The 27,603-nt window shown below is 46.0% G+C and overlaps 1 protein-coding gene across 3 annotated transcripts in view; it reads left to right on the top strand.

Moving 5' to 3' along the window:
• The window catches only part of LOC119460535 (protein DENND6A-like), a 106,995-nt gene that overhangs the window by 58,865 nt on the left and 20,527 nt on the right, over positions 1–27,603 (top strand). For all 3 annotated transcript variants that reach the window (XM_049672480.1, XM_037721459.2, XM_037721457.2), the window contains 6 exons: positions 1,858–1,922; positions 4,571–4,660; positions 9,959–10,012; positions 13,007–13,116; positions 15,362–15,464; positions 18,000–18,074. In XM_049672480.1, coding sequence (XP_049528437.1) covers positions 1,858–1,922; positions 4,571–4,660; positions 9,959–10,012; positions 13,007–13,116; positions 15,362–15,464; positions 18,000–18,074 — 497 coding nt within the window. The remainder of the gene's footprint in view (positions 1–1,857; positions 1,923–4,570; positions 4,661–9,958; positions 10,013–13,006; positions 13,117–15,361; positions 15,465–17,999; positions 18,075–27,603) is intronic.

The raw sequence follows: 27,603 nt of genomic DNA, 5'->3' as shown, positions 1-27,603 counted from the left end.
CTCAAAGCGTGCATGAGGCAGCCATTTTGAAATGCCGATGGCAATATGGTAAGGCAGATTTAGGGTGATACTTGATTGTAACGTGCTTTTTGACCCGTTTTTTGGATCCGTTTTACTGGAAAAACCCATTTTACTGGGACCCGTTTTACTGGGATTTTTGGACCCGTTTTACTGGGAAAAAAAAGTGCGCATTATATTCGAGTAAATACGGTACGTGAATTGGGAGGGAGCGGCTGAAAACACAGGGGAGCGGCACTACTGCGATTGGTTGCAATGCACATTTTTAAACTTTATAATAAATTACACACTTTACACCGAGCGCCTAAATGCGTCACTTAATGATCAGAAGGACCTATCCTGACGACTCAGTACGTTTGTACAAAATCGTCAAAATCCTTTCAGGGTCCCTTTAAAAGAAAAAGTTCAAATGTAGTGACTGTAGGAAGTGAAATTTTTATTGAAGCCCTCTTTGTATAAAAATGGTAAAAAATTCCAATAATGCAAGAAACGAAACTACCCAGTTTACAATTCTGTAACTTAGCCATGAAAGATGATATCACGATTCTGTAAACTGCACCTAATAAATCATTGAAAGCGGACAAAATTGATGTATTACAAACCTCTCTGAAATGTACCATTATTAGGTAAGACTTTTGCGAAGCCTTTCTAAACATTGTATCAAATTCATGTAACCTCTAAATTCATATACTAAATTTATTTGCTTGAGATGCTCTAACGGATGCAGTTTACAGAACTGAAGATGTTTCTTTTTTAAGGTTAAAATTTTCAGCAATTCTTCTAGAAATATTCCAAGCCCCAAAGCAAAATGTTGCTGCCTACAGAATTGAAATTTCTCTCTCAAATGCAACAAATTTCATTCAAATTGTTCCAGGGTTTGTCCCATAAAGCATTTCTTTGTTTTACATGTATTTGAATAAGCGTAATCAGAGTTGGCTCCGAGCTAAATATTCCTCTTAAGAGTCACAGATATTTGCTTATTTTTTTAATGTGTGCTTCTGTAATGGTTTCTCTGTGGCATTTCTTGAACTGATATTTGCTGTACTGGTATTGAACATAATTTGTTAACAATTGTAGGTTGATTACCCGAGTTAGGAAGGAAGCATGTTGGGTTAGAAAAATTATTTATGGCTGGGACTTAAAGAGGTCAGAAAGGATTTTAACATAGAAACCTTTGGTACAAATTTCAATGCAGCATCAGAGCTCAAGATTGTCAGCTGTACCTTCTGAATGTAACTAGCAATTGCCTGAGCCTTTCCGGGCACCTACTGAAATGTCATCATCCTTTGTGCTTTCCGCTGCACTAGAGCCCTTCGGGTTGTGCCCAGACTGTTCTCTGTCCTTCATCTCTGTTGAATGTAATTTATCTGTTTCTGATTTGCCAAGTTGTTCTCAACTGCAGGCCTAAAGTTGATCACACGCCCACAATGGCGTTGAACGTACGACCTCCCCCCCACACTCCACTTTAATTCTGAACAATAATTAAAAAGCAAAATTAATAACAATAATATTAAAAACTTCATTTAGATTAAAATAAATAGGGTGCTTGAGCTTTTTCTCCTCTTACGCCATCACTGCTGTTCAAATTTTCTGCTTTCTCTCTGGCACTTGTTCTCCCCATGTCTGCTGAAAAATGTTGGTGAGTTTGTCTTTTGTCTAGTGTAGTCAAGAAGCACTTGTTGTTTTTTGTGCCTTTGTTTATCACGTCCAATGTGTTGCAGTTCTGCTTATGTTCAAAACATTTTATCCATGCTTGTACAAACTGTTCTGACTGCAGATGTCAAGTGTTGCTGTGCAGAGATAGAATTGTAGAGGCACTGTTATGTCTGGTCACTGCAGGCTTGTACACCCAGCACAAACCATTCCTGCAGAAAGACAAGGTGCTCCTCAAGAAGCTGTCAAAGGTGGGCGACCCTAGCTCGACAGGTCCGCACACTACACTAGTCTGCTGCTGTGGATCCTAGACTGGACGACCCAGTAAAATGACTGCGCTTCAGGGCAGTGTTAAGAGGGACAGGCAGTCAGGAAAAATGTTGCAGTTTCACCCAAAAGGCGAAGCATCAATTGCGATAGCAACTTAGTAGAGAGCTATATGGAGTAAGGATAGTAGTTTTATCAGCGGTATAAACTATATACTATAACTATAAACTATAAACTATAAACGTGCAGCAGCACCGGCAACGTGCAGAACTTTTGTCGACGCCGTCGCCGTTTTGCCCGTGTTCTCACCGAACGCACGCGGCGTTGGTGACTGTTGCCAGGGCCTCTGGGGGCGGCTCGGATGTTTTTGACGAGATCAGAACGGGAAACTCGTCGAGCAGCGTCGGAAGTCTTTACCACCTTCTCGCCTTGCAACGTTTTTATATAAATATGCATTTGGTGCCGCAGCTAAACGTCGCCTCCCCTCTCTCCCTTCCTTCCTGCCGTCCCCCCGCTGCCTTTCGCGCGACGGAAGAAGTCGCGTTTGCTCCATATATATGGCGATTGTAAAAGAGGAAAGAGACGCTTAATTCTGCAGCCCTTCAGGGAGCACGGCGCAGAAGCCGTGTTTGTTCTCTGCCGTGCATTCGCTCCCCGTGAAAGCACGAGACTCGCACATACAGCGTCCGGCGCGCGGCGACGGTGACGACGAGGGCGACGGCGACACCGCCGCCAGAAATCCTCTTTGAGTGTCCGTATAATTGCTATCGCAATAAAATAATTTTTTTTATTGATCATAACAATAGTGCTGAACAATGTCATGCATGTGTGCACATTAGAATTGTTTTCAGGTAAATACAGAGAAAAAGTGGCCATCATTTGGCATTCGTTAAAAATTATCAAAGATATAGCAGAGTCTGAATATTCAATTTAAAACACACATGCATGCTTATGGTTGCGAAAAAAAAAGAAACCCTTATCTGGCATAACTTTTTTAAAGAGGAGAGTAGGTAGCCACAGGCATCAGGCTGGGCCACTGGGACTCTCAGATAACTGAATGCAAAGTTAAGTGGAGTCAACAGGGGAAAACCAAACCTCGGAGGTATTTTCTGTGAACCTGAAAAGAGGAGAGATTTGCCGTGCATATGTGTAACAGAAGGCTAGTTTTGTTACATTCATTGTCTTTTAGGAGCTTGCACACTTTCCCTTTTCATGTGTACGTCCCCTGTGGGTCAACTCTGCAGTCACTGTGTGCGTCATGTCTTACTAGGCTTGCCAAGTCACGAAGATTAGTGCCTTTTGCTCCTTGCATGAGGTACACACAGCAGCTATTGGCTCAACAGCACTGCCACTTGGCAGCCAATAAAATAACTTATAAATGGTGTTCTAGATCGTGAAGCTACTATGCAAGGCACTGTGCTGTACTCTGAATTAAATGCCATTTTAACCACATGGGGATCTTGAGCCCTTGACAGTCCCATCTCAGACGCAAATCACTCCTACCTGTTTGCTAAAAATGCAGTCGTGAGCAGTATGAGAGGGAAAATTGAATTTTTTAAGCAACGATCGCTCGTAATGCGTGCACTCGAACCTGACATGTTAATGTGTAACAAGTTGTCTAATTGAAGAGATTTATGTGGGGCATGTTTGTTTAGTTACACTGGCAGCTTGAATGCAGTTTAGGTGCTCTCTTTCATATAGCTAGAAGGCGTACAGTGTCGATGGTGCATTCATAATTTTTTTGGTGCATTGATGCTGGGTGATATTTTAAAGCCTGCAAAATTTCTTGTCCTGAGCTTCCATATTTCAGTACATGGAAACAACTTTTCCACATTTCGTTCTCTATTTACTTCCAAGGTCTTGTGAATGCATGTAGTGGTTTTGATGTGGCCAAATGTACTGGATGCTCTTCTCAGGAATCACAAGAAACTGGCCATCTTCTATCACTCATTGCTCAACAACTTCTGCTGGGCTCTCTTCTGGCTGGTTTATGGCCAAGCACACAACTGCCTACAGTAAACTTTTGCTCTAACAAAGTTGAAAGGGACGATAGAATTACTCTGTTATAATAATTGTTTTGTTCTACGCCTGCATGGACGACAGCGCAGCAGCCTCGTGGCCACTAAAGGGGAGTTGTCTCACTGGGTAATGTTGATGATGATGCTGCACACACTACCACTGTAGATTCTATCATGCAGCTGCTCATCTTTACTGTTGTTGTGCTTACAGAAGTAGCAGCACAACAGGTCTACTGCACCCAGCACTTGTGCAGCCGTCTTGTAGCAACTGCAGTGCTGCATCACTGTGACAATCATAAATTGCTGTACATGTGCAGCAAGGTTGCGCGATTTGTATTCTTTTCTCGCACTCTTGGCAGTTATTTGGCTTTACCTGCATTCCCTGGACATGTCGGTGGCGCACTGTGAAGGGGGCAGATGTTACTAAAGAGTAACACTAATTCACTTTAGACTGATCAAGTATTCTTTGAAAAGTCCATTTTCGTTGAGTTTGCGATAACAATTTGATTATTAGAAGAGAAAGCTGATACATTGTTGTCACTTTGGACTGGCCATGTCATTTCTACTCTTGCACTGGTGCAGAAACAGTGTATGGTGACTTCCTCTTCCCACAGGGTGTGCAGACCAGGCGCCCGAGTGAAGTTCAGAGTGCCCTGCTCAAACGCTACCTCCTTGAGCTCACACAGAGCTTCATGATTCCCTTGGTAAGGCACTCACTAGTTTCACCTTGCATAGTGTCTGCTGGCACAGCTTGAATACTTCAGTGGCAAGTCTCATCCATATACCGGGTGCGTGAGGTATTTGAGAACACAATGTTGGCTTCAGGCAGAGAAGAATATCTCCAGCAAAAATAGACATATTTTCACCAATCTTTCGGAAATACTTCTCTTACGGTTTATTTCCGCAATTACTCAATGAATCCGCCATCCGCAGCAATAACCGATTCAATTCGGCTTCGGAAACGGCTGCATGTACGGATAAAGTTGTCCTTAGAGATGTTGGCCATTGAGTCACCAATGGCGGCCTTCTGCGCGTCTTTTGTATTATGTGGCTGTTTTTTGGCCTCTCTCTCAACGACGCCCCAGACATAGTAGTCGAGCGGATTTAAATCTGGAGAACTAGGAGGCCACAAGTTGGGAGTGACGTGGTCGTAGAAGTTGTCAGCCAGCCACTCCTGGGTGACGCGGGCCGTGTGGGCGGTAGCCGAATCTTGCTGAAAGACGTAACATCTTCCTTTCGAAACAGTCTCTATCCAGGGCTTTACAACGGTGGCAAGCACCTCCACGAACACGGCAGCATTAATGCGGAGTCCTGCAAAAAAGTATGGTGGCATGACGTCACCCTCGTTGCTGACGACGGCTAACACCATCACAGACGACGGAAATTTTGTGTGCATCACTGTGGGCACCTTATCAGCGCTTGCGCAAAGCCACCTGTCATTATGGCGGTTAACTTTTTGGTCTTAGTAAAAGTTCTTTTCATCTGAAAAATACCAGAGCATTCCAGGCTCCTCAGGTCTCATCAGCTTGCTTAGCAAGCGCTTCGACCAGAGCAGACGATTCTCCCGAGTTTTATCGGACATGAATTGCCCCCTCCTCATGACATAGGAATGGTACCTCAAGTCCTCGTGCACAGTGAGCCTGACATTGACTTACTCGGTCGTCACTCACAATGACTTGCAGCCGCCAGAGAAACTCGGGGGTTCTAACGATGTCTGACCGCTGACTGTGCTTTTTCCTTTTCGCCACAAATGCTACGTCACTGCCAGAACACATCAGTTCTGTCTGCACCTTGTAAACTAAAGACTTGGCTATGTTCGAAAAGGTGGCAATTTCCAAGCCGCTGTGGTGTGCGGCCAGGGCGACGAGGACTGCACGGCGTTTCATTTCCTGCGTCGACCTGTATGCTTCCATCTTTGAACAAACTGCGCAGTATGAATGTTGAAGGGTCAACCAACAAGAAGCCGCACGCCTAGATATGATGAGCCTGCTGGTGTCTGTGGCGATAAGGAATAGTGTTCTCAAATACCTCGCGCACCCGGTATAATAACTAGCCAAAGCATCTGGTATTCAGCTTCAGTTATTACAGTAAGCAATTGGAAAAGGTTTCTGCTCTAAGGATCTCTCCAGCTTCATTCCTGATTGCTTGTTGTCACCTTGTTTTGTTTTTGTCTCATTCCTCATTTATTTTTTGCTAATGAAATATTAGAAAAACAGAACCAAGTGGCAGAACATTATTGCTTTCGTTTTCAAGGGCTATTCTTTGCAAAAGGGCTGATAATTGAAAAGTTCTTGCCATTGAGACAGCACATAGCAGCATCCTGTTTGCTGCTGTTCAGAGTCTAAAACAAGTTATGAAATGTCTATATGAAGCAGTGAGTGGTGTTGGAGATTGTGGCAGCACAACCTTAGCTGCAATTCATCTCAGTGATGATGAAAGCAAGGCATCCACCGATCTTTTCAGTTAAAATGCAAGATCTTTCTCCAGAATTGCCACCTAAATAAAGCACCTTGCTTTATATCCACGCCCATGCCCCAAATAGAGCTAAAAATATTTTAAATAAGTAGTCAAGCCGATTTTATGGCTTTTTGTCTGTGCCCCTGTCATCTTTACGTTGTATAGATATGAAATAAAAGTTCAAGTTCAAAACCCAATTTATGCTTTGAAATATGGTGAGCTCAGCCACTTCGTAATAAAGTTTTGCATGAGAGCTAGTCATTTGGCGAGAGAAGGTGCAGGTTTTGTATAATGGTAACACAGCTTGAGAGGAATGGGGGCGCAAAGGGCTCCAACAACACTGAAAAATCTTATGTAGTGAATTTAGGTCCACTGGCCTGCTGTACCAGATTGATGCAGCTCTTGGAAAGTTTTGGCATAGTGAGATCTGCTGTTGTTATGTGTGCCTTTGCAGGCCCTGACACATGCAACATGCACAGCATACTGTTGAAACATAAGCTTAAAGTTTCCTTGTTCGACCACTTCTCATCATACACAGCTGGTCACATGCATCGTGGTATCAGAGCATTCCTCATGTTGGGCTAGAACACTAAAGCCCACCACTGAAATGGCTGCATTATTAGTTAACTTCATAATCACAACAGTATTTTTACAATTTTCTGAGTGGTAACCCCCCCCCCCCCCCCCTTTTTCTGTTAATATTAATTCAAATATGGTTGATATGCTCCTTATAGTTGTCACTTATTTCACCCGTGCACTAACAGCACTTAAGTGCACCATTTGGATTTTTCTACACCACCCTGGCAAAAGAATTAAACATTTTAATTGCATCCCTTCAGCATTTGGACTCATTTGCTGTGACAGCAGGTAATGCTAAGTACTCTTATGCAAATATTGCTCAATTTTCCTAATCTCTTACATTTTCGTCGAGTGCTGTGCAAATTTCCTGTGTGCCCTGCTTTATCTCCAGTATTCCCCTCCAGTTGCAAATATCAGTTGCCATGGGGTCTTGACGGCACAACTCTAAGAACTTTTGTGCATAGATGGATGGACATATAGAACCAATTTCCAAGATTGTAACAGCTGTTGCAGTAAACCCAGCAATATTGTGTCTCCAGAATGAGTTGCCTCCGAAATAGATGTCTTGCATCATCTTCATGCATGATGCTGATGAATACAAATATTGATTGATTGATTGATTCATTCATTCATTCATTCATTAATTCGTGGGGTTTAATGAACCAGTGCAAGTTTGGGACTATGATGGATGCCATAGTGAAGGACTCGGGAAAAATGTTTACCGTTGGGGTTTTTTTAATGTGCACTAGAATCTAAGTACCTAAAGATTGAGGATCTGGTCAATATGCTAAATTTTTTTTTACAGCGGCAGCTGCAGTGGGCTCACTCCTTTAGTCATTTTGATGTTCACTGGTGTCCATTGCTGAACTCCCAAAATGGATTACCACGATTTTATAAAGAAACAAAGAAAGAAGCCTGCCACGATGCGCACTCCAGATCCACAGATTGCCAGTCGAAGTTTCTATTGAGGCTGCAACAAAGAATGCTGCACCTATACAATACTGGGCTTGGCCTCTTCAGTGCTCTACTGCAACCCTGAGGTTAAACACTACTATAAACTACTATGCTAGTTGCAAGAAGTGAAAGGCTAGATTTGAAAGAAGTGTGTCTTTCCACTTCTCCACCACCGGCGAGCGCCACCTTGTAGAAATCATCATCATCTTATCCCCTTCCCTTCTTCTCCCCCCTCTTCTCCCCCCTCTGTTGGCACTCCCTTTTATAAGGGAGTGCCAACAGCCCTATGCCTTGTCTCACTGCAGTTGGTGCAGGACAATGTAGGAATGGTGGCGAAGACTTTCATGCTCGCCGCTTGCTGGAGAACAAATAAAACTGTGGCAATGTCGGCGGGATCTCACGTGACATGCCGGTGGCGCTGATAGCTCTTGCGATTCCCGTGCACCGCCCGTGGGAGGAATGTTCCCTCCTCTCCCCAAGCGTGTTGACACACATGCACCTGACACAATGTTTGCTGTGCGTGTGACGGCTATGTGACATGAACATTCCCAAATCCAAGACGAATGGAGTTGATTTGGGCTAGAAGCATCGCATACTAAAGTGTTCTTTCTCGAAAGGAGATTGCTTGTGTGCATTTACATTTGTTTACTCTAACCAATACGGCACAAAACAGTGCAAGGCTTAGTGTGCATTATATTGTGCCAGATAACAGGTCATTGCTTCGCATAATGGGTAAAGTTGCAACTTCTTTAATTACAAGTATGACCTTCCCATTTGGTACTTACCATTAAAAGGAAGGAAAAGGGGTTCAAGTGAGGGGGTCAGCTAAAAGTACATCTGTAGCTGCGATTCATGGAAAGGTAAAACACCACAGATCACAGAGTGCCAACAGCACCGCCACACCTGTTCATATGGAAACTCTCCATGTGCTGAGTTTAACTGTGGCAACTTCACTTTTTATATGGGTGACACAACTCCAAGAAAGCAAGTTAACTGGAAGCTTAACATTTTTACAGAATTGCCTCTTTAGTTGGGCTAATTAACTATGAAGTTAATGATAATTTCAATAAAGAAAATAATTATGCAGAAAGCATCAACGATGATTGTCAGTGTATGCAAATAGCCAAACATTTCTATAAAGCTATTCACTTTATTGAAGGAATGATGCACTTGAAGGGAGAGGCCTTCGTCCTGCAGTGGACATAAATATAGGCTGGTGATGATTTGTTGCAGAAAGGACGTTTAGGTAGTGTTTGTTATCTCATTGCATAATTCTGTAGAGAGCAGAAGCATTAACCAGTACATCAGTAGTGCTGTAGCTACCACAGTGGAGAGGGTGGCAGGAGAAGGCGACGGCAGTCGTTTCCAAGTGCTCCACCGCAGCATCTAAATCTTCAGATACCTCAACTCTCTTGCACAACGGCACGTGGTGAGAGAGCCGGCTATTTGCTTACATGCACAACGATGTTATGAAGGCACACTTTCAACAGGTCTATAGCCTGTCATAATAAACTCTGAAATAGCCCTGCATTTTTTATGAAATCTGACTAAATATTTATTTTACTTTTTCTAATGCTATATCTAGAACTCATAAGCTTGTGCGAACTTTTGTGGCAAATATTTTTTTTTAAATCTGCTATCTTGACTGTTGGCAGCAAACGTACCCTGAAACTCAGGTGGGTGGGTGCATGCGCCCATTAAATTGGCAGTAAAACCCCAATCTGAACCAACCACAAAATTCTTTAAATAAAACCAAAACTATGCAGACAGCATGTCAGCAATGCAACATGTTAACTAACCTAGGTATGCTTATGCTAGACTTCATTGGCACGTTCTGAGCAAAGACCCACTCTGATAGTGGGTGCCTGGAACAATGTCATTGTTTTTCTTAAACTGAATGTGCAAGGCAAATGAGCTTTTCCAGGAATGTGCTGCTGTGGTTGTTCTCTGTGCTACTTGTTTATGCATACATTGCACAGTAAGAAGTGATTGAACGGCATTTCTTCCTGCAGGAACGCTATATGGCCAGTCTGATGCCTCTACAGAGGAACATATCTCCATACAAGGTACTACTTGTTTTCACTTGGTGTGCTCCTGATGTTTTAAGACTCGCCTGTGCTTCTGAACTGAAAGAGCCATGGTTTAGAGCGGGCATCTCGAATACACAGCTTGCAAAGAGCTTGTGTGCAATCTCCATGGATTTCTTGAATTTTTAACCCTTAACAAATTCTGCAATCACTGTGCATCTTTTTAATGGAGCTGCGACACTGTGGTTTCTATGCCAAATTTTTTACCTTTTTTTTTTTTCGTACATTGATAGTCTACTGTTAATTTTATTACACAGGTGTACCCCAAGGGCCTGTTCTTTGCTGTTGTTGTTTTCAACGTATGTGAACAATCATTGTGATGCTTTAGAAGCATGTGAATAATTGCTTCTCGTGTTCTCTGATTCACATGTGAAGCATGTGAATCAAGCTGAATAGGAGGTACAGAATGTAGGTAGTACAAGCCCATGCTCTAACCTTTGAGTATGATGATGAAGAAATAGATCAGTTTTATGAAGATGTTGAATTAGTGGTGAGAAAGTTGCAAACTCAGTATACGGTAGTCATGGGCGACTTCATTGCAAAAGCAGGGGAAAAGCAGGCTATTGAGCCAGCAATTGGCAACTATGGCATCGACTCTAGGAACTCTAGAGGAGATATGTTCGTAGAATTCACAGAAAGGATTAGACTCCGAGTAATGAATACCTTCTTCAGGAAGCGCAGCAACAGGAAGTGGACCTGGAAAAGCCCAAATCGAAAAAGAAGGAATGAAATAGATTTCATATTCTTTGCCGATCCCAGCATAGTGCAGGATGTAGAAGTGTTAGGTAGGGTAAAGTGCAGTGACCATAGGTTTGTGAGATCTAAAATTTCTCTCATTTGAAGAGAGAAAGAGTAAAATTAGTCAAGAAGAAACAGGCCAATCTAGATGCAGTAAGGGTAAAAGCAGACCAATTCAAGCTGGCTCACAAACAAATATGCAGTTTTAGAACAGAAATATGAGGATAGCAGAGGTAATGAATGAAACCAAAACTAGGATGATTTCAGAAGCAGCAATTAAAGTGGGAGGTAAGGCACCAAGGCAACCAATAGGTAAGCTCTCCTAAGTAACAAAGGACCTAATAAAGGAATGACAAAGCTTGAAAGTGTCAAACTTAAGAGATCAGATAGAATTCGCTGAACTGTCAAAACTGATCGACAAGAAGAAAGTAAGATATATTCGAAATTATAACGTGGGAAAGATTGAGGAAGCCGTAAAATATGGATGCAGCATGAAATCAGTGAGAAGAAAACTTGGCATAGGACAAGGCAAGATGTATGCACTGAAAGATAAGCACGGTAATGTCATCAGCAATTTCGAGGATATAGTAAAAGCAGCGGAAGAATTCTATATTGACCTGTACAGTCCCCAGAGCAGCCAAGCTCCTTTCATTCGAAGTAGTGATGAACAGGATAGAAAGGCTCCTTCTATAACTAGCGATGAAGTTAGAAGGGCCTTGCAAGACATGACCCGGGGAAAAGCTGCTGGAGAAGATGGAATAACAGTCGATTTACTAAATTATGGAGGAAAAATCATGCTTGAAAAGCTTGCGTCCCTTTATACGCAATGCCTCACGACTTCAAGTGTACCACAAAACAGGAAGAATGCCAACATTATACTAATCCTTAAGAAGGGAGACATTAGAGAACTGAAAAACTATAGGCCCATTAGCTTGCTTTCAGTACTGTGTAAAATATTCACCAAGATAATTTCCAATAGAAGCAGGGCAACATTTGACTTCAATCAACCAAGAGAACAGGCTGGCTTCAGGAAGGGATATTCTGCAATGGATCATATCCATGTCATCAATCAGGTAATCGAGAAATCTGCAGAGTACAATAAACCTCTCTATAAGGCTTTCATAGATTATGAAAAGGCATTTGATTCAGTAAAGATCTTAGAGGCATGGCGTAATCAAGGAGTACAGGAGGCATATGTGAATATCTTTGCAAATATCTACAAGGATTCCACGGCTACCTTGGTTCTTCGCAAGAAAAGTCGAAAGTTACCTATCAAGAAAGGGTCATGCAAGGAGACACAATCCCTCCAATGCTATTCACTGCATGCTTAGAAGAAGTATTGAAGCTCTTAGACTGGAAAGGCTTAGGAGTGAGGATCAACGGCGAATATTTCAGAATCCTTCGGTTTGCACATGACATTGTCCTATTCAGCAACAATGGGGACGAATTACAAGAAATTATTGAGGACCTTAACCAAGAAAGTGTAAGTGTGGGGTTGAAGATTAATATGCAGAAGACAAAGATAATGTTCAATAGCCTGGCAAGGGTACAAGTATTTAGGATAAGCCAGTCAGCCTCGAGAGTCTGTAAAGGAGTACGTTTATCTAGGTCAATTGCTCACAGGGGATTCTGATCATGAGAAGGAAATTTTCAGAAGAATAAAATTGAATTGGAGTGCATACGGCAGGCATTGCCAAATCCTGACTGGCCGCTTACCGCTGTCGTTGAAAAGAAAAGTGTACAATTATTGCATTCTACCGGTGCTATATATGGGGCAGAAACTTGGAGGTTAACAAAGAAGCTCGAGAAGAAGTTAAGAACCACACAAAGTGCGATGAAACGAAACATGTTAGGCCTAACGTTAAGAGACAGGAAGAAAGCGGTGTGGATCAGCAAGCAAATGGGGATAACCGATATTCTAATTGACATTAAGAGAAAAAAAGTGGAGCTGGGCAGGCCATGTAATGCATAGGATGGATAACTGGTGGACCATTAAGGTTACAGAATGGATACCAAGAGAAGGGAAGCCGAGGACGGCATGCAGAAAACTAGGTGGGGTGATGAAGTTAGGAAATTTGCAGGTGTAAGTTGGAGCGTAAGACAGGGGCAATTGGAGATCGCAGGGAGATGTCTTCGTCCTGCAGTGGACATAAATATAGGCTGATGATGATGATGAACAACATGCAGAGCTTAATGTGCTTGCATAGATGACAAACAGGCTGTGACACATTCCAGGGCACACCATCACTGAAACCTTTCAACCAGGATGATTTTCTTCGTAGTCTTGACACAGCTGGTCCTCAGCTGACAACTGGCATTAAGGGTGACTGGGCAGCACTTTACAGGCAAGTACATTCACAACTGCACTCATGTATTGCAGTTTGTTCATTTTTGCCAGCTTGTTAGTTTTTACCTGCACAAGAAGCAGCAGAGTGTTATTACTGCTGTCGTCTTGTAGGGCACTATGTTCAGCTTCTAAATTCAGGTGCAATGCTGTAGAAGCTACACAAATAGTGTAGTTGTAAAATTGTGTCAATGCATGTCTTTTGTGTTCAAGCAGTGAAGGCTTCTGTCATTCGTGTGTTCAGTACTCTCCACAGGCAGCTCTTGCCATTTGTTCTTGTCTACAGACCAGTGCAAAAAAAATTTTCTGCACATAAGGTCTCAGTGGCCGTCTTGAGAGCAAAATAAATCTTGAAACTGTTGTGAAACTGCTCAAAGCAGGCACAGGTGTCCACGCAGAATGGGACACCTTAGCTGCACACCAAGGGCGTCCAGCTCACATCACCTTTACTTGCCCAAGCTGTGCAGCTTGGTGTGCCTCACTGCAATGTCTGTGTCTAGGTGACGTTGCCAATGCATTTTTATTGCAGGCAATGTGCCATTATCTCAGTTGGGCTCACTGCACCTGCAGTTGGGCTCACCTGGTGCAGTGAACACAATGCAGGCTTCATGATTGCAGTACAGTCACCAACAACACGCTTGCCTCAGCAGTGACGACCCATGTACAGCTGTGAAATTGGGCATCAAGTTTATTCAGTGACCAGCTCGTGTGTTTGAGATTGTGATGTAGAGGGAGCCATATGACAGTCTATTTCTTGTCCAAATTACTTAGTTATAACAGGAGCTTTCTGTATGATATCGAAATTTGACATCCACTGTGTAATGGCATCTTTATTGATTGCTGTTTTAAATCTGTAATGTTAACATGAAGTAAAGGCCCAACCGCATGCACGCGATATTCAAGCGACGCGACAGGCCCACCCTGTCGCGCTGTCGTGTCGCGGCGTGGAGCAACCACATGAACGCGACATCGCGAAAAAGAGTAGCGACGGATTTACATTGTTGTGCGAATAAATGTTATCGTGCGCGCGTAAAGAAATCTCAATTTTATTAAAAGGTCAATGTTTTATCTAGACCTAGCTAAAATATGCTATCATCCCCAGTGAAAATACGTCCCATGCATCCCCAGTGGAACTCCGTCCCATGCCGCCAGCGTAAGGTGCCGTGGCGCCATCTGTTGAGTAAAACTTATAACACTTTCTCGGCTCACGGTGGCGTCTCAGGCCTAACAGCGTCAAAACAAAACAACCGATCTCAATAATAACGACAAGAGAGCGCCGATACTTAGTCTTCAGCTAGCGATGAGGTGAAGCGATGACTGATTGTACTATTTATTTTTTGCTGTCACAGCAGAGAGCAAGTTGCAAGAGCGAATTCAGATCGAAGCGGGCAGACTGATTGCTGTCGTGTTGTTGTGCAATCGCTGTCCCCATCGGATGTCGTTGCGCTGACTTCCGGGCGACAAGCGATATTTTCTGGCTGGCCAGAAACCGGCGACACGACCAGCGACAGCGACGAATAGCTCTCCGCGATGGCAAAACCTGTCGCTCGAAAATCGCGTGCATGCGGTTGGGCCTTAAAGTGATGTACTGTGCTTTGATTTTTGCATGTTACTACATTCCAAGTTCTGAAGCAGTTGGCAAAATGTGTCAAAGAGCAAGGCAAGATGTGTTCGTGTCGTACAAGAAACGCAGATATGTTTGCGGTGATACTTTAAATATAAAAACTTTCACATAGATTGAAGAGTGGCACTGAACTGCTATGGTATTGCAATGACACTTTTAGCAACAAAGAAAATATCAAGAATTTGCATGCAAATAAAAAAAAATACTATTCAGCCAATGGAGGGTGTGGTGGCTGGAATGTCAGGCATTTGTTGACATATGTGGCTTGCAAAATATGAGGCATTGTATGTCAGTGATGCATGTGAGGCAGTGCTGCAGATGCATCAATATGTATCCTATCAAGGAGCCAGGCACTCATCAAATCTACTATATCTCATGTGGCATATTGCATTGCCACACATGAGGAAAGGGTTAAAAGTTAACAAGACAGACCGGCACCATGTGTGTCATGACTTTGATCATCTCTTGGGCACCCATACTCATCACAAGCTCTGTGTGGCTTTTATTTTCTTTTATTCTTTTTGTCTGTTGTGCTGGTTGTGATAAAAAGCTGCTTTCTCTTTTATTAAAACCTTGACCAAGTGGGGTTTTGATTCTTGCTATTAATAAATGTCTTGTGCAGGAGATTTTTCAAAAGCAGCAACTTCATAGGCTGGTACCAGGGACGCCGAAAAGAAGCCTCTCAGAAACTGCAGGCATTGCACGCTGAAGCCATTTCAGATGCTGTGAGTAGCGCCTTGATGCCATTTGTGAAGCCCTAACACTACATAGATGTAAGCATGGCTGATTTCAGTAGCGTATGCTGGTACACTGCAGGGGATCTACGTACTGCAAAATAATGGTTTGCTTATTTTAAAATAGGTGGGGGGGAACCCAGGACATATGCGCCATGTTGTGACTGTCCTCGGCAACACATCGTTGCATGGAACTCACAGCTGCGATGATAGACAAAACATCACTGTTTATTGGGCTTTCCCACTACCATATATTATTATTATATACATGAAATGATCACAGAAAGAAAGAGCTGGCAGCTGCCACCAGCTCTAGAAGGGAAAAGGTGCATAGGGAAAGGATAGTGGGAGAAGAACTCATCAAGCAGCACTTAACGTCTGGTAAATGGTCTACAAATTAGCACAAAATTAGACATCGGAGAGCAGAATGTTTAGACTATAATCAGGAGTCTAAATGCATTACCTTCAAAAATGAGAAGGGCTCGGGGAGCTTGGTTATGTTCAGGTCATCAGGAAATATAATGTCATTCAGTGTAGCACATGGTAAGCCCAATGAAAGTGCAGCCCGCTCTGTTCTATAGAAGGGACAGTCCAAGATTGAGTGGCTGAGTGTTTCTGCTGCACCGCAGGAAGCACTGAGTGCCCACCCTTGTCGGTGCAACCATTCAGCCGCCATGACACACCTCACACGAAGCTTGAGGTAAATGGTGTTTTCTAAGGCAACAAAATAAACCACATCTAGAGGAAATAATCTTGTATCTGAAACTCGCTGATCAGGGTTGTGGTCTCATCGCTACGTTACGCTCACGGCGCTTATGCTCTTATATCGTGCGCGCCGGACTACCACCGCGGGTTCGAGCACTCCGAGCCGCGATGCATACATGTAGGGCGCCGCGTCCGCTCCGTGTGCCGACGTGCCGCTGCGCGCGCTTGCGCCCGTGCGCGCAGCAAGGGAGACCCTAAGCGAAGCTCTCGAGAAGGATCAAAACAACATTTATTAAACTGGGGTTTAATACAGTATAAATTCAAGCAACACATCCGAATCTAACTCTAATTGCAACACAAAACATGGCCAAATGGTCGCCGGTGGCATCGAACGGCGCACCACGACAGAGAAAACAAAGAACAAAGAACCCAGCAGAGGGAGGCCGCCTATCCTTTGGCCAGCGTCTGCCATTGTGCACCCCACAGCAAAGAAAATGGGAACAGAAAGAAACAGAAGCACAGATGGGGGCACGATCGCAAGGCGCTGCCTCAGGACATCAAGACGACTGAAGAGTGCCTGCGCCCGCCGAGGCCAGGACCCTGATGAGCCACAGTAACCGTCGGCCGGCGGCGGACAAAGGGGGAGCTGCCGCCGGCAGAGAGAAACACGTGCGCACCTTCCGACGCATGGATGTGGTCTCCTCGGGCCCCGTCTTGCGCCCGCATACCCGGAGCGCACGCCAGCAGGGCCAGAATCCCACCAACAAGTCGGCCAATGGGGCAAGCCTGTTGACCTTGTCGTGGGCGGGATGACAGCCGAGTGACAGTGTTTTATGACACGCTGCCACCCCGTCCAGGCAGAGAGGCGAGGGACATGGAGCTCTCGGAAACGCAATGCAATGGAACGGCGTTGTACAACCCCTGCGAGCGCCCGAAACCCCACAGGGTGCTGTCGAAGGAGGTAGCGGTGGATCAGCAGAGGGGCATCATCAAGTTGGTCGGAAACTTCTGGATGAATGCCTTACTCATTTGTCCGAGAAGCCAGCTGGTCCACCTCTTCATTTGCATACCTTCTGGGAACACTTTCAGAACCCATGCACTCTGTTCTCTCAGCCATCATATCTGGAACTGTCCCATTCACAACATCTTCCTCTCACACCTGGTGAATTCTACATCTCTGGATGACATTGGAATTGCACCACACTGAGCAGAAGAAACACTTCAGGTGTTTCTTCTATTGCGTGAAGAGAGCAAACCCATGGATTTAATTGTATATCATGTTGTGCTGACGTGGCTGCCTCTTCCACTGCCAAAAAGAACTAACCAAACTCTCTCACTTTTCTGGCTGTTTCTGGTGTATGATGACAGGGAACCTGACTAGCAACTTTAGGCCAGTTTAATTGGAGAATCCCTGGGTTGGCCGCATTCTGCAGGTTAAGCCAGCAATGACACCACTGCCAGTTGCATGTGCATTGTTTCGCTTCATTTCCTGGCTCAATCTGCTCTCAATTACATTATTTTAGAACAGTGCCTTGGCTGTCCTCTAACGATCGCCTCTTGTGAAAGGTATTCATCACTGTGTTAGAGCATTTATGTGTATCACATATACTGTTCATAGCCTCTAAAATAAAGGGGGGAAAAAAAAAAAAGGAGGAAAATGTTCTTAGTTCACAGCTGTTCTTGCAAAACCAGTTATTCAATGGCTTATGCGATAAAACATGCAAGGTTTAAGATACTCAAAAGCTGATTGCTGCGAATTTTGTTCCTGCAATAAAGAAAAAAAGTAATTAGGGCCTAAGTATTACACTATTTCCTTCCCAGGATTTGCTTCTCTGGACGAGGGACAAGGAGGAAGTGGAAGTTGTTGACCTGGTCCTTAGGCTAAAGGACAAACTGGTAAGTGCATAAGTAGAGTGATTGTGAACTGACATGACTCTGAAAAAGTTCAGTTATTACTTCTGGATCAGATTTACTGCCCTCACTGAGTGCTAGTTACCCTGTAGGTGTTGTGTGTTTATTTTTTGATTTCCTACCATTGAATCTTTATTTATTTATTTTCTTTAAAGCAAAGATACCTATTGTTACGAGCTGGGGTTTGGTGAACCTTCAACAGTGTCTGCTCGGAGCTCAAACCAGGTTGACCACCGAAGAGGGTCCGGCAGGGAAGACGAGGCGACGTAAAAACAAATAACACAAGTTTAATACATGGTCACGAATGAGCGGTGTGCTCCAAAGAAAACATAGAGAAACGTTTAGCATGCATGCACCTGCACGCTAGGGCAAAGCAAAAGTGTACTCCACGTGGCTGCTTTCTTATACTCTCCATCATCCGGGCATTCTTCCTCTCTCCTGCCCCCACTGCAGGACAGGGCAAACCAGACGTAGTAGTGAGGGTGGGTGACCGTAGCGGGGTGAACGTCACCAGCGGGGTTGAGATGGTCGCAAGGCAGCACGGCAGGTTTCGTCTCTGACTCTCGCGACGGACATGTCTGTTCATGTTGACTAGCGATATCGTTAGGCACGCCGTTTCCCATGCATTTGCACGTGGTCCGGGCATGGCCGCTCGAAGTGAATCGTAACAGTATCCTTGAGTGTAAACTGATCATTTAAGAGCCTTTATTAAACAGGCTTTATACCATAAAGACATATACATATATATAAAATATGTTGTTAAGCCATATATATATTCTTTATTAGACAGGACAAGATTTTAAGGAGGGGTGGTTAGAGCCCCTCAGTCCAGGGCCCCACTGGCCTCTGCCTGACCTGGCTAATTAAGGGCTTTTGTTCTGCCAGGTCAGAGCGGGCGAGCTGTGCCTCCTACTGCTGCATTATATTACTGTTATTCGGCCTGTGAGGGTGCTTAGTGCACTCCCAGGTTACATGTATTTTTATTAAATTTTTTTATTTACATGACACTGCAGATCTTCTTGGTCCAAGCAGGAAGGGCAAATTAAAAGAAGGAATACAATGCATTGTACAAACGGCAATATAGATATATGTTAAAATGCATGCATGTAGATATAAAACTCTTCCAAATACATATACATATCCGGCACCTCTAAAAGGATCCCAGTGCAAGTGGCAAAAACTCTCTATTAGAGGTTAAAAATATCGTTAACGGCCTTTTTGAAGTTTCCACATGTGTAAAGGGCTGCGGGTAGTAAATTCCAGTCAGTTATCGTTTTTGGAAAAAATGAGAACTCGTGGGAATTTGTTTTTGTGAAATGAGGAGTCAAGGTATAGTTGTGTGTGTGTCGTGTTTTGTGGGTTAAAGCCGGTAAGCCATATGGTGCGGCCAGGATGCCGAGCTTTCCATGATACGAGGATTGCAATAATTCTATCCTCACTATTTTTCATCTGGTACAGAGAAGTTTTATTTGGTTAGTTTTCATGAGGAGAGAGTCAGAATTCGTGTATTTGTTGTAGATAAAGCACACGGCGTGCCTTTGAACCTTCACAATCTGTGCAATGTATTTGTTCGTGTGGGGATCCCACACCATGGTGGCATACTCAAGTTTTGGCCTAACAATAGATTCATAAGCTAATTTCTTCACACTGGGAGGTGCTCCCCTTAACTTGTGTCTTAAAAACCCCAGTTTGTTCATAGCAGATGAAGTTATAAAGCAAATGTGATCACTCCAAGTGAGCTGGTTGTTAATGATTATGCCTAAATATTTGTATTTTGTGAGCTGAGTCACAGGTGTAGCGTTGAGGGTGTAGTTAAACGTAAGAGGTGTCTTCTTCCTGGTGATGCTCATAAATACTGTTTTCTCAAAGTTCAATGACATCCCCCATTTGTCACACAAAGACAAAACATCATTTAAAGCAGTATTCAGCAGGCTTTGATCTGAGACAGAACGTATTTCTTTAAACATCATGGAATCATCAGCAAAAGGTTAATTTTGATGTTTTCATCAGTAAAGGAGGCCCAATCATTTATATTGACCAAAAACAATTGAGGTCCCAGCACACTCCCCTGCGGATCACTTGAGGTGACCTCGAGTGGAGGGGAACAGAAACCGTCAATTTCCACATATTATGTTCTATGCTTTAAATAAGCAGCAATCCATTTTATGAGTGGTGCCGGTACTCCAATTATTTTAAGCTTCAGAAGTAGTTTATTATGAGTAACCTTGTCGAATGCCTTACTGAAATCGAGATATAATACGTCAGCTTGTCCGGGATTGTCTAATATGGCACTAAGGCTATGAACAGCTGTTGTTAATTGTGTAACAGTTAAAAATCCCTTTGTGAAACCATGCTGACATGGACTCAGCGCGGAACATGTATTTCGATTCTGCAATATATGATTTGAGACTATGTGTTCGATGAGCTTACAGGAGGAACAGGTTAAGGCGATAAGACTGTAGTTCCCTATCAAAAGGTGGTCTCCGATCTTGTGAACAGAGACAATTCTGGCTGTAAGCCAGTCGGGGAGGGGGGGGGGGGGGGGGGATGAGGCCGACAACAGTGATTCGTGAAAGATTTTCGTTAGGAAATGGGCTAAGCATGCTACATAGCGCTTTAAGAAAGCATTGGGTATACCATCAGGACCAGTGGAGCACTTTGGATCGAGTCTAAGAATCATCTCCACGATGCCTTCATAAGAAACTAAAAGAACAGGTTCGCATGAGGAATCACAAAAATTATTGTCATTATTAACATTATTTATCATCGCCACTGGAAAACAAAGAATGAAAATAGGAGTTAAAGTGCGCTGCCATTTCTTCTGGACATGTGATAACATTGTCATTTACAACTATCTACTTAATAGGCTGACTGGAACCCCGGACATGATTCCAAAATTTACTTGAATTACTTGGATGGCAGGTGGGTATGCGACCGCACCAAGTGCAGTTGGCGCTATACCAAGTGGTATACATGTCGTTTAGCATATTTAGATGGGGGAATACCCCGGTTTGTATTTTGCGCCAATCAGCGGCCTCTTCCCCACTATGTTTTGGGTGAGGCAGCGGGTATTTTCGGTGGACTCCACGCTGATAAGGAAGAATATCTGGCATTTAAATTGATGGGATTTTGTGAGGGGGGGGGGTAGTGCGAGGGTTTAGGGTTAGAAGAGGACACCATCGCTCGATTAGTAGACCCTTGAGCTAACGTGTTAGCCTGTTTATTCCTCTGTACCCCCGCGTGTTCTGGGCACCAGAGTAGGCGATGACAGTGGTTGAAGGTTTTAGGGATTATCATGAGGCTAGCCACACCATGTTAAGGTGCGGCTAGCCTCGCGATAATCCCCAATACCTTCAGTGCTTGTCAAAATATTGTTACGGGGAAAAGAAGTAAGAAATATATTTACACTGTATTTACAAGACTGGCAGCGGCTGACAAGACCATAATAAGCACGCGAAGTCCCGAGCTTCGTCTTCTTCAAGTCCTCTCAAAACGTCTTCATTGCTCTGTCACATGACCCCCGGCGGCTGAAGCACCGACCCGGTGCTGGTTAGGAGGCGGTCGAGTGATACGACTTAAGACGCGCGACGTGGATTACGTCGGAACGAGGCTGAGCCACGGTGGGGTCAAGAGGGGCAATTTCGTAGGTGACGTCGGTTACTTGATGCAAGACGCGGTAAGGGCCAGAGTAGCATGAAAGCAACTTCTCCGAGAGGCCAACGCGTCGCGACGGAGACCGAAGGAGAACCAGGGCGCCCGCTGTGTAGTGGGCGTCACGATGGCGGGTGTCATATAAGCGCCGCTGATTTTCCTGCGAGTCCACAAGTCGACGTCGGGCAATATGGCGTGCCTCTTGTGCCTGGAGTATGGCGTCCCAGGCGTACTCTGATGTGAAATGCAGGCTATCAGGCAGAAGGGTGTCGAAAGGTAGCGTAGGGTCGCGGCCAAACAAGAGGAAGAATGGACAGAAGCCTGCGGTATCGTGGCGAGAAGAATTGTAGGCAAAGGTAACGAATGGTAATGCAACGTCCCAGTCGCGATGGTCAGCGGAGACATACATGGACAGCATGTCAGTAAGGGTCCGGTTGAGACGCTCGGTGAGACCATTCGTTTGTGGATGGTAAGCAGTAGCAAGTTTGTGTTTAGTCGCGCACGAGTGTAGAATGTCCTTAACAACTCTAGAAAGAAAGCAGCGGCCTCGGTTGGTGAGGAGCTGTCGAGAGGCACCGTGGTGAAGGATGACGTTTTCTAGTAGGAAATTGGCGACATCGGTTGCACAGCTTGTCGGAAGAGCCCGTGTGATTGCATATCAGGTGGCGTAGTCTGTTGCTACAGCAATCCACTTATTTCCCGAAACAGACGTAGGAAAGGGGCCTAAAAGATCAACGCCTACACGAAAGAATGGTTCTGATGGCACGTCAAGTGGTTTAAGGCGGCCAGCAGGGAGTGTGGTCGGCTTTTTTGATCGTTGACAAAGGTCACACACAGAGATATAACGGCAGACATCACGGTGGAGACCAGGTCAAAAAAAGCGTCGACGAACGCGGTCGTAAGTCCGTGACACGCCAAGGTGACCAGCAGTCGGCACATCATGAAGCTGGGCGAGAACAGTCCGGCGCAGATGCGAAGGGACAACTAAGAGTCGGTCAGGGCCGTCAGGGCGCATGTTACAGTGGTACAATTTGCCATCGTGGAGTTCAAACATTCGAAGGGAAGGGTCGAGCGTCGTTGAAGTCAGGCGTTGAATAAGGTCTTTTAAGAAGTCGTCCCGGCGTTTTTCCGCTCCGATATCGTCAAAAGCACTCAAAGAGAGAACGGTGACAGGAATGCCGGCCATAGAAACGTCAGGTGGGTCGACAGGATGGTGCGACAAGCTGTCCGTATCTTGGTGTAACCGGCCTGTCTTGTATACAACTGAGTAGTTGTATTCTTGAAGGCGCAGAGCCCATCGGCCAAGGCACCCAGAAGGATCTTTCAGAGAAGAAAGCCAACACAGAGCGTGGAGGTCAGTGATGACTGTGAATTGCCGGCCGTACAAATAGGGGCGGAATTTTCCCACTGCCCAAACGAGAGCCAGACACTCGCGCTCAGTGATAGAATATTTGCGCTCAGCAGGGGAAAGAAGGCGGCTGGCGTAAGCAATAACACGTTCTTGTCCTTGATGTTTCTGGGCCAGGATAGCTCCAATACCGTGGCCGCTGGCATCGGTACGGACTTCTGTTGGAGCTGATGCGTCAAAGTGAGCGAGAATAGGAGGGGAAGTAAGCGGCCGGATCAGCTCAGTAAAAGCACGAGCTTGCTCACGGCCCCAAATGAAGGCAGCGTTTTTCTTGAGGGGCTGAGTAAGAGGGCGTGCAACGTCCGCAAAATTGCAGACAAACCGATGAAAGTAGGAGCAGAGGCCCAAGAAGCTGCGAACGTCCTTGGCGCACGTTGGCATGGGAAAGTCTTTCACTGCCCGGATTTTATCTTGATCAGGACGGACACCAGAAGAATCGACGAGATGTCCGAACACAGAAATTTCACGACGACCGAAGTGGCATTTGGACGAATTGAGTTGTAGCCCCGCCCGACGAAAAATTGATAGGACTGTCGATAGGCGTTGGAGGTGCGTCGCAAAAGTCGGAGAAAAAACGATCACATCGTCCAAGTAACAGAGGCAGATGGACCACTTGAAACCGTGTAGGAGGGCGTCCATCATTCGTTCAAATGTGGCTGGGGCATTACATAACCTGAAAGGCATCACTTTGAACTGATAGAGGCCGTCGGGAGTAATAAAAGCCGTTTTCTCACTGTCCATGTCATCGATGGCAATTTGCCAGTACCCGGAGCGAAGGTCTATGGACGAAAAATATTGTGCTCCATGGAGGCAATCCAGGGCATCGTCAATGCGTGGTAGCGGATAGGCGTCCTTCTTGGTTACCTTGTTTAGGTGCTTATAATCTACGCAATATCGCCAACTGTTGTCCTTTTTCTTAACTAGTACAACAGGGGATGCCCATGGGCTGCAAGAAGGTTCAATGATGTTACGAGAAAGCATCTTATCAACCTCGTGTTGGATGATGTCTCGCTCGGTAGGAGAGGCGCGGTAGGGTCGCCGATGGATTGGGCTAGCATCCCCGGTGTTAATTCGATGTTTGACAACAGATGTTTGTCCGAGAGGACGGTCTCCAAGGTCGAATAAGTCCCAGTACGAGGCGAGGAGGCAACGTAGTTCATTGGCACACTGGGGTGGAAGGTCGGGCGCGATCATTTTCATTAGGGCATTCAAGTTTGAAGGGGCAGGAGGCACAGCAAGAGTTGCACACGAGGAGTCGTCAGCAGTTAAACCCGAAATCTGGTAGTCTCGGGCCGGCTTGATTTGCGCAAGTGATATGCCGCGCGGAAGAACTTGTGCACAAAGTCCAAAGTTCACTAGCGGAAGACAGGACATGTTGTCCGTAATGGAATGACGGTGTGAGGAAATGCGACGTTATGCGTGAGCAGGACATCCGGATTAGGGGATACGATGTAGTCACCGTCTGGAACGGGCGGAACGGGTGAAACACCTATGTAGGTAACGGCAAGGTGAGGGAGGCGAACATGCTCTGTGTAACATAGCCGGATCGGAGCACTATCGGGGGGATCAATAGCAACAGGTAGAGCGAGTTGCACAACACCAGCAGAACAGTCTATCAAGGCGAAATGGGCTGAGAGAAAGTAAAGTCCCAGAAGTAGGTCGTGAGGTCAGTGTTCTAGGACATAGAATAAAACAGAAGTATGATGATCGGCGACACTCACACGAGCTGGACACATGCCAATAACGGCCGGCGTTCCCCCGTCGGCAACTCGGAGCACAGGCGATGGGGCAGGAGTGAGGACTTTCTTGAGACGATGGCGAAGCTGAGCACCCATCACAGATACATGCGCGCCAGTGTCAATCAGAGCCGTAACAGGTACACCATCCACGTTCACGTTGATGAGGTTCCGATGTGTGGGCAGGGTCAGAAGAGGATTTTGGCGTCGGGTCGGTATAGCAGCATCACCTCTAGGTGCTGCACCCATTAGTACGGAAGTACGGAAAGGTGACGTTTCGAGCATAACTTGCACTTGAGCCACGCGGCGTTGCAGCACATTCGTGCTACATGGCCCTCTCTGCCACATTTAAAACAACAGTTCTTTCCAGCAAGCCGGCGCTTGATCTCGTGGGCTGACAATGTGGCGTGGCAGTCCTTTATGGTGTGGTCACGGTTATCGCACAGTACACAGCAGGGATGCTCGTTCGATGCAGATCCTGCGGCCAAGGATAATGCTGACGGTACCGGCGGTGGTAGACAAGGTTGGCATCGCCCTTTTTCCGCGGAGGTAGTTTTCGGTAGGCACCTTGAACAGGAGGCCTGACTCTCTTCTCTGCTCTCGACTTGCACCTGCAGGAACTTCATGACCTTTCGCACCTCCTCTTGCCGCGACCTCGGAGTAGCCCCGTCATCGGGCTCAGTCTCCTTCATGCGTTGACGGTAGAGAATAGCGATATCTTCAGGAAGCGATCGCATAAGGACGCGATGAAGGATGACCGCGTATTCTGCTGCTGGAACCCCGAGGCTGTCGAGGTAGCTTGTACGAAAGTGCACCTCTTCGTAGAGTTCCCGCAGCTGCGATACTTGAGAAGAGCAATCAATGGGCGCGATGGCAAGTAAACGATGTGGTCGTCAACGAGGGCAGTATGACGGCCGAACCTCTCTCGGAGCATTTTCACTGCTACAGCGTAGTTCGCTTCCACCAGACGCACACCTTCGATTGCACGCTTCGCTGTTCCGGTTAAGTAGGATATTAGGTACAAAAATTTCTCGATGTCGGACAGCTCGCGGTTGTTATGAATCGTGGCCTCGAAATGTTCCCAGAAGCCCAGCCACTCGCGAAGTTCACCGGGGAAAACGGGTACCTTTAATTTCGGTAGGGCAACTCGGTGTAATGGTGCTCGGGAACTTGCGTGAGTGGAGACGCCTTGGGTGGCGGTGTCGCTCAGAACGCTCTGTGTGGCGCTGTCTCCGGCTCTTGCAGCAGAATTGAGAATGAAGCGGACCCGGCTCATGGCGTTGCGGATCTTGTCGTGGTACTCCAGAGCGACGGTGGCTTCCGCCTCGTACTCGTCACCATCGTCCATGAGGTCGGCAATCGTCTCGTTGAGCGCTGCTAGCGCCGAGTCCTTGTCCTGCAGGTCATCCAAAATAACTTGCAGGTCGGATGGCGAAGGATGCTCGGCTTGTAGCGCTTCGGTAGCGGACGAGATGAGCCTTGTAGCAGCGGCTCGAAGTACGCCTCTGCTGCGTCACAGTCGGTCCATCGTCGGTGCAGGACGCCAGTCGTCTCCCGGGTTTCACGGCACCATAAATGTAAGGAACGAAGCGACTGCGCGTCCGCCCGTTGCGGTTTATTGAACCAACTGGTACGATGGCGGCTGGCGCGAGCCCTCGTCCTGCGTTCCAAACCTCTTCTTCTTCTATAATTTTCAATAGCGAGAAGCAGCATGAGGTGGACGGTCGGATGGGAGATAGGGCCAAGGGGTCGAATTCCACGAAGAGCGGCAGTGACGTGAAATATGACCGATACGGCCACTAGTAAAGCATATTGGCCTGTTGTCTGGAGCGCGCTATTCAGCCGGGAGGGGCATCCACGTTGCGAGGGCGCATGGCAGAGGTGGACGAAGCGTAGTCAGGCCGATTAATGGAGCAGACGTTGGTCAAGCCAACGTTGGCCAATTCCTGGCGTACGACGGTCTGGATCAGGGAAACGGTGGACTGGCAATTGTTGGAGCCAAGGGTTGGGGCTTGGATAGGAGATGCGGCCTCGACGTCACGCCGGATGATGTGGACAATGTCATTAGAGCGATTGGGCGTGGGCAGACTACGGAGGTCTTCGCAGGTTGACGTAGCAGCCGTGTTGTGGAGGCGGGAAAATGGGTGGGCAATGCGGCGGCTCTTGGCTTCTTCAAACCGCCGGCATTCGGTAATGATGGCTTGTACAGTAGAAAAATTCTTAAACACAAGGAGGTGAAAGGCATCATCTGCTATGCCCTTAATGACATGTGCAACCTTATCAGCTTCGGACATTCTCGGATCCACTTTGCGGCACAGAGCGAGCACGTCCTGGATGTATGTGAGGTAGGACTCAGTGCACGTCTGGACACGCGAAGCGAGGCCTTTTTGAGCGGCGCGCTGACGTCCAACAGCCTTGCCAAACAAATCCGTGAGCTTCTGTTTACAAATGTCCCAGATGGTAAGTTCCTCCTCGTGGGTCTGAAACCAGACGCGTGCCATTCCTGCGAGATAGAATATCAAATTAGCCAGCATGGCGGTCTGGTTCTAGTGATTGCTTTTGCTCACCCGCTCATAAAGTTGAAGCCAATCTTCAACATCCGTGTTGTCAGTGCCGGAAAAGGTGCCAGGGTCGCGCGGTTGTGCCAGAATGACGGTTGGCGTGGGGGCCGACGAGCCCGAAGCATCCTCGCCTTGAGCCGGCATGGTAGATGCAGCCA

Source organism: Dermacentor silvarum, chromosome 8 (genome assembly GCF_013339745.2).
Source record: "Dermacentor silvarum isolate Dsil-2018 chromosome 8, BIME_Dsil_1.4, whole genome shotgun sequence".
Lineage (NCBI taxonomy): Eukaryota > Metazoa > Arthropoda > Arachnida > Ixodida > Ixodidae > Dermacentor > Dermacentor silvarum.
Note: the sequence above shows the minus strand (reverse complement) of the source record. Positions and strands in the feature narration are given on the sequence as shown.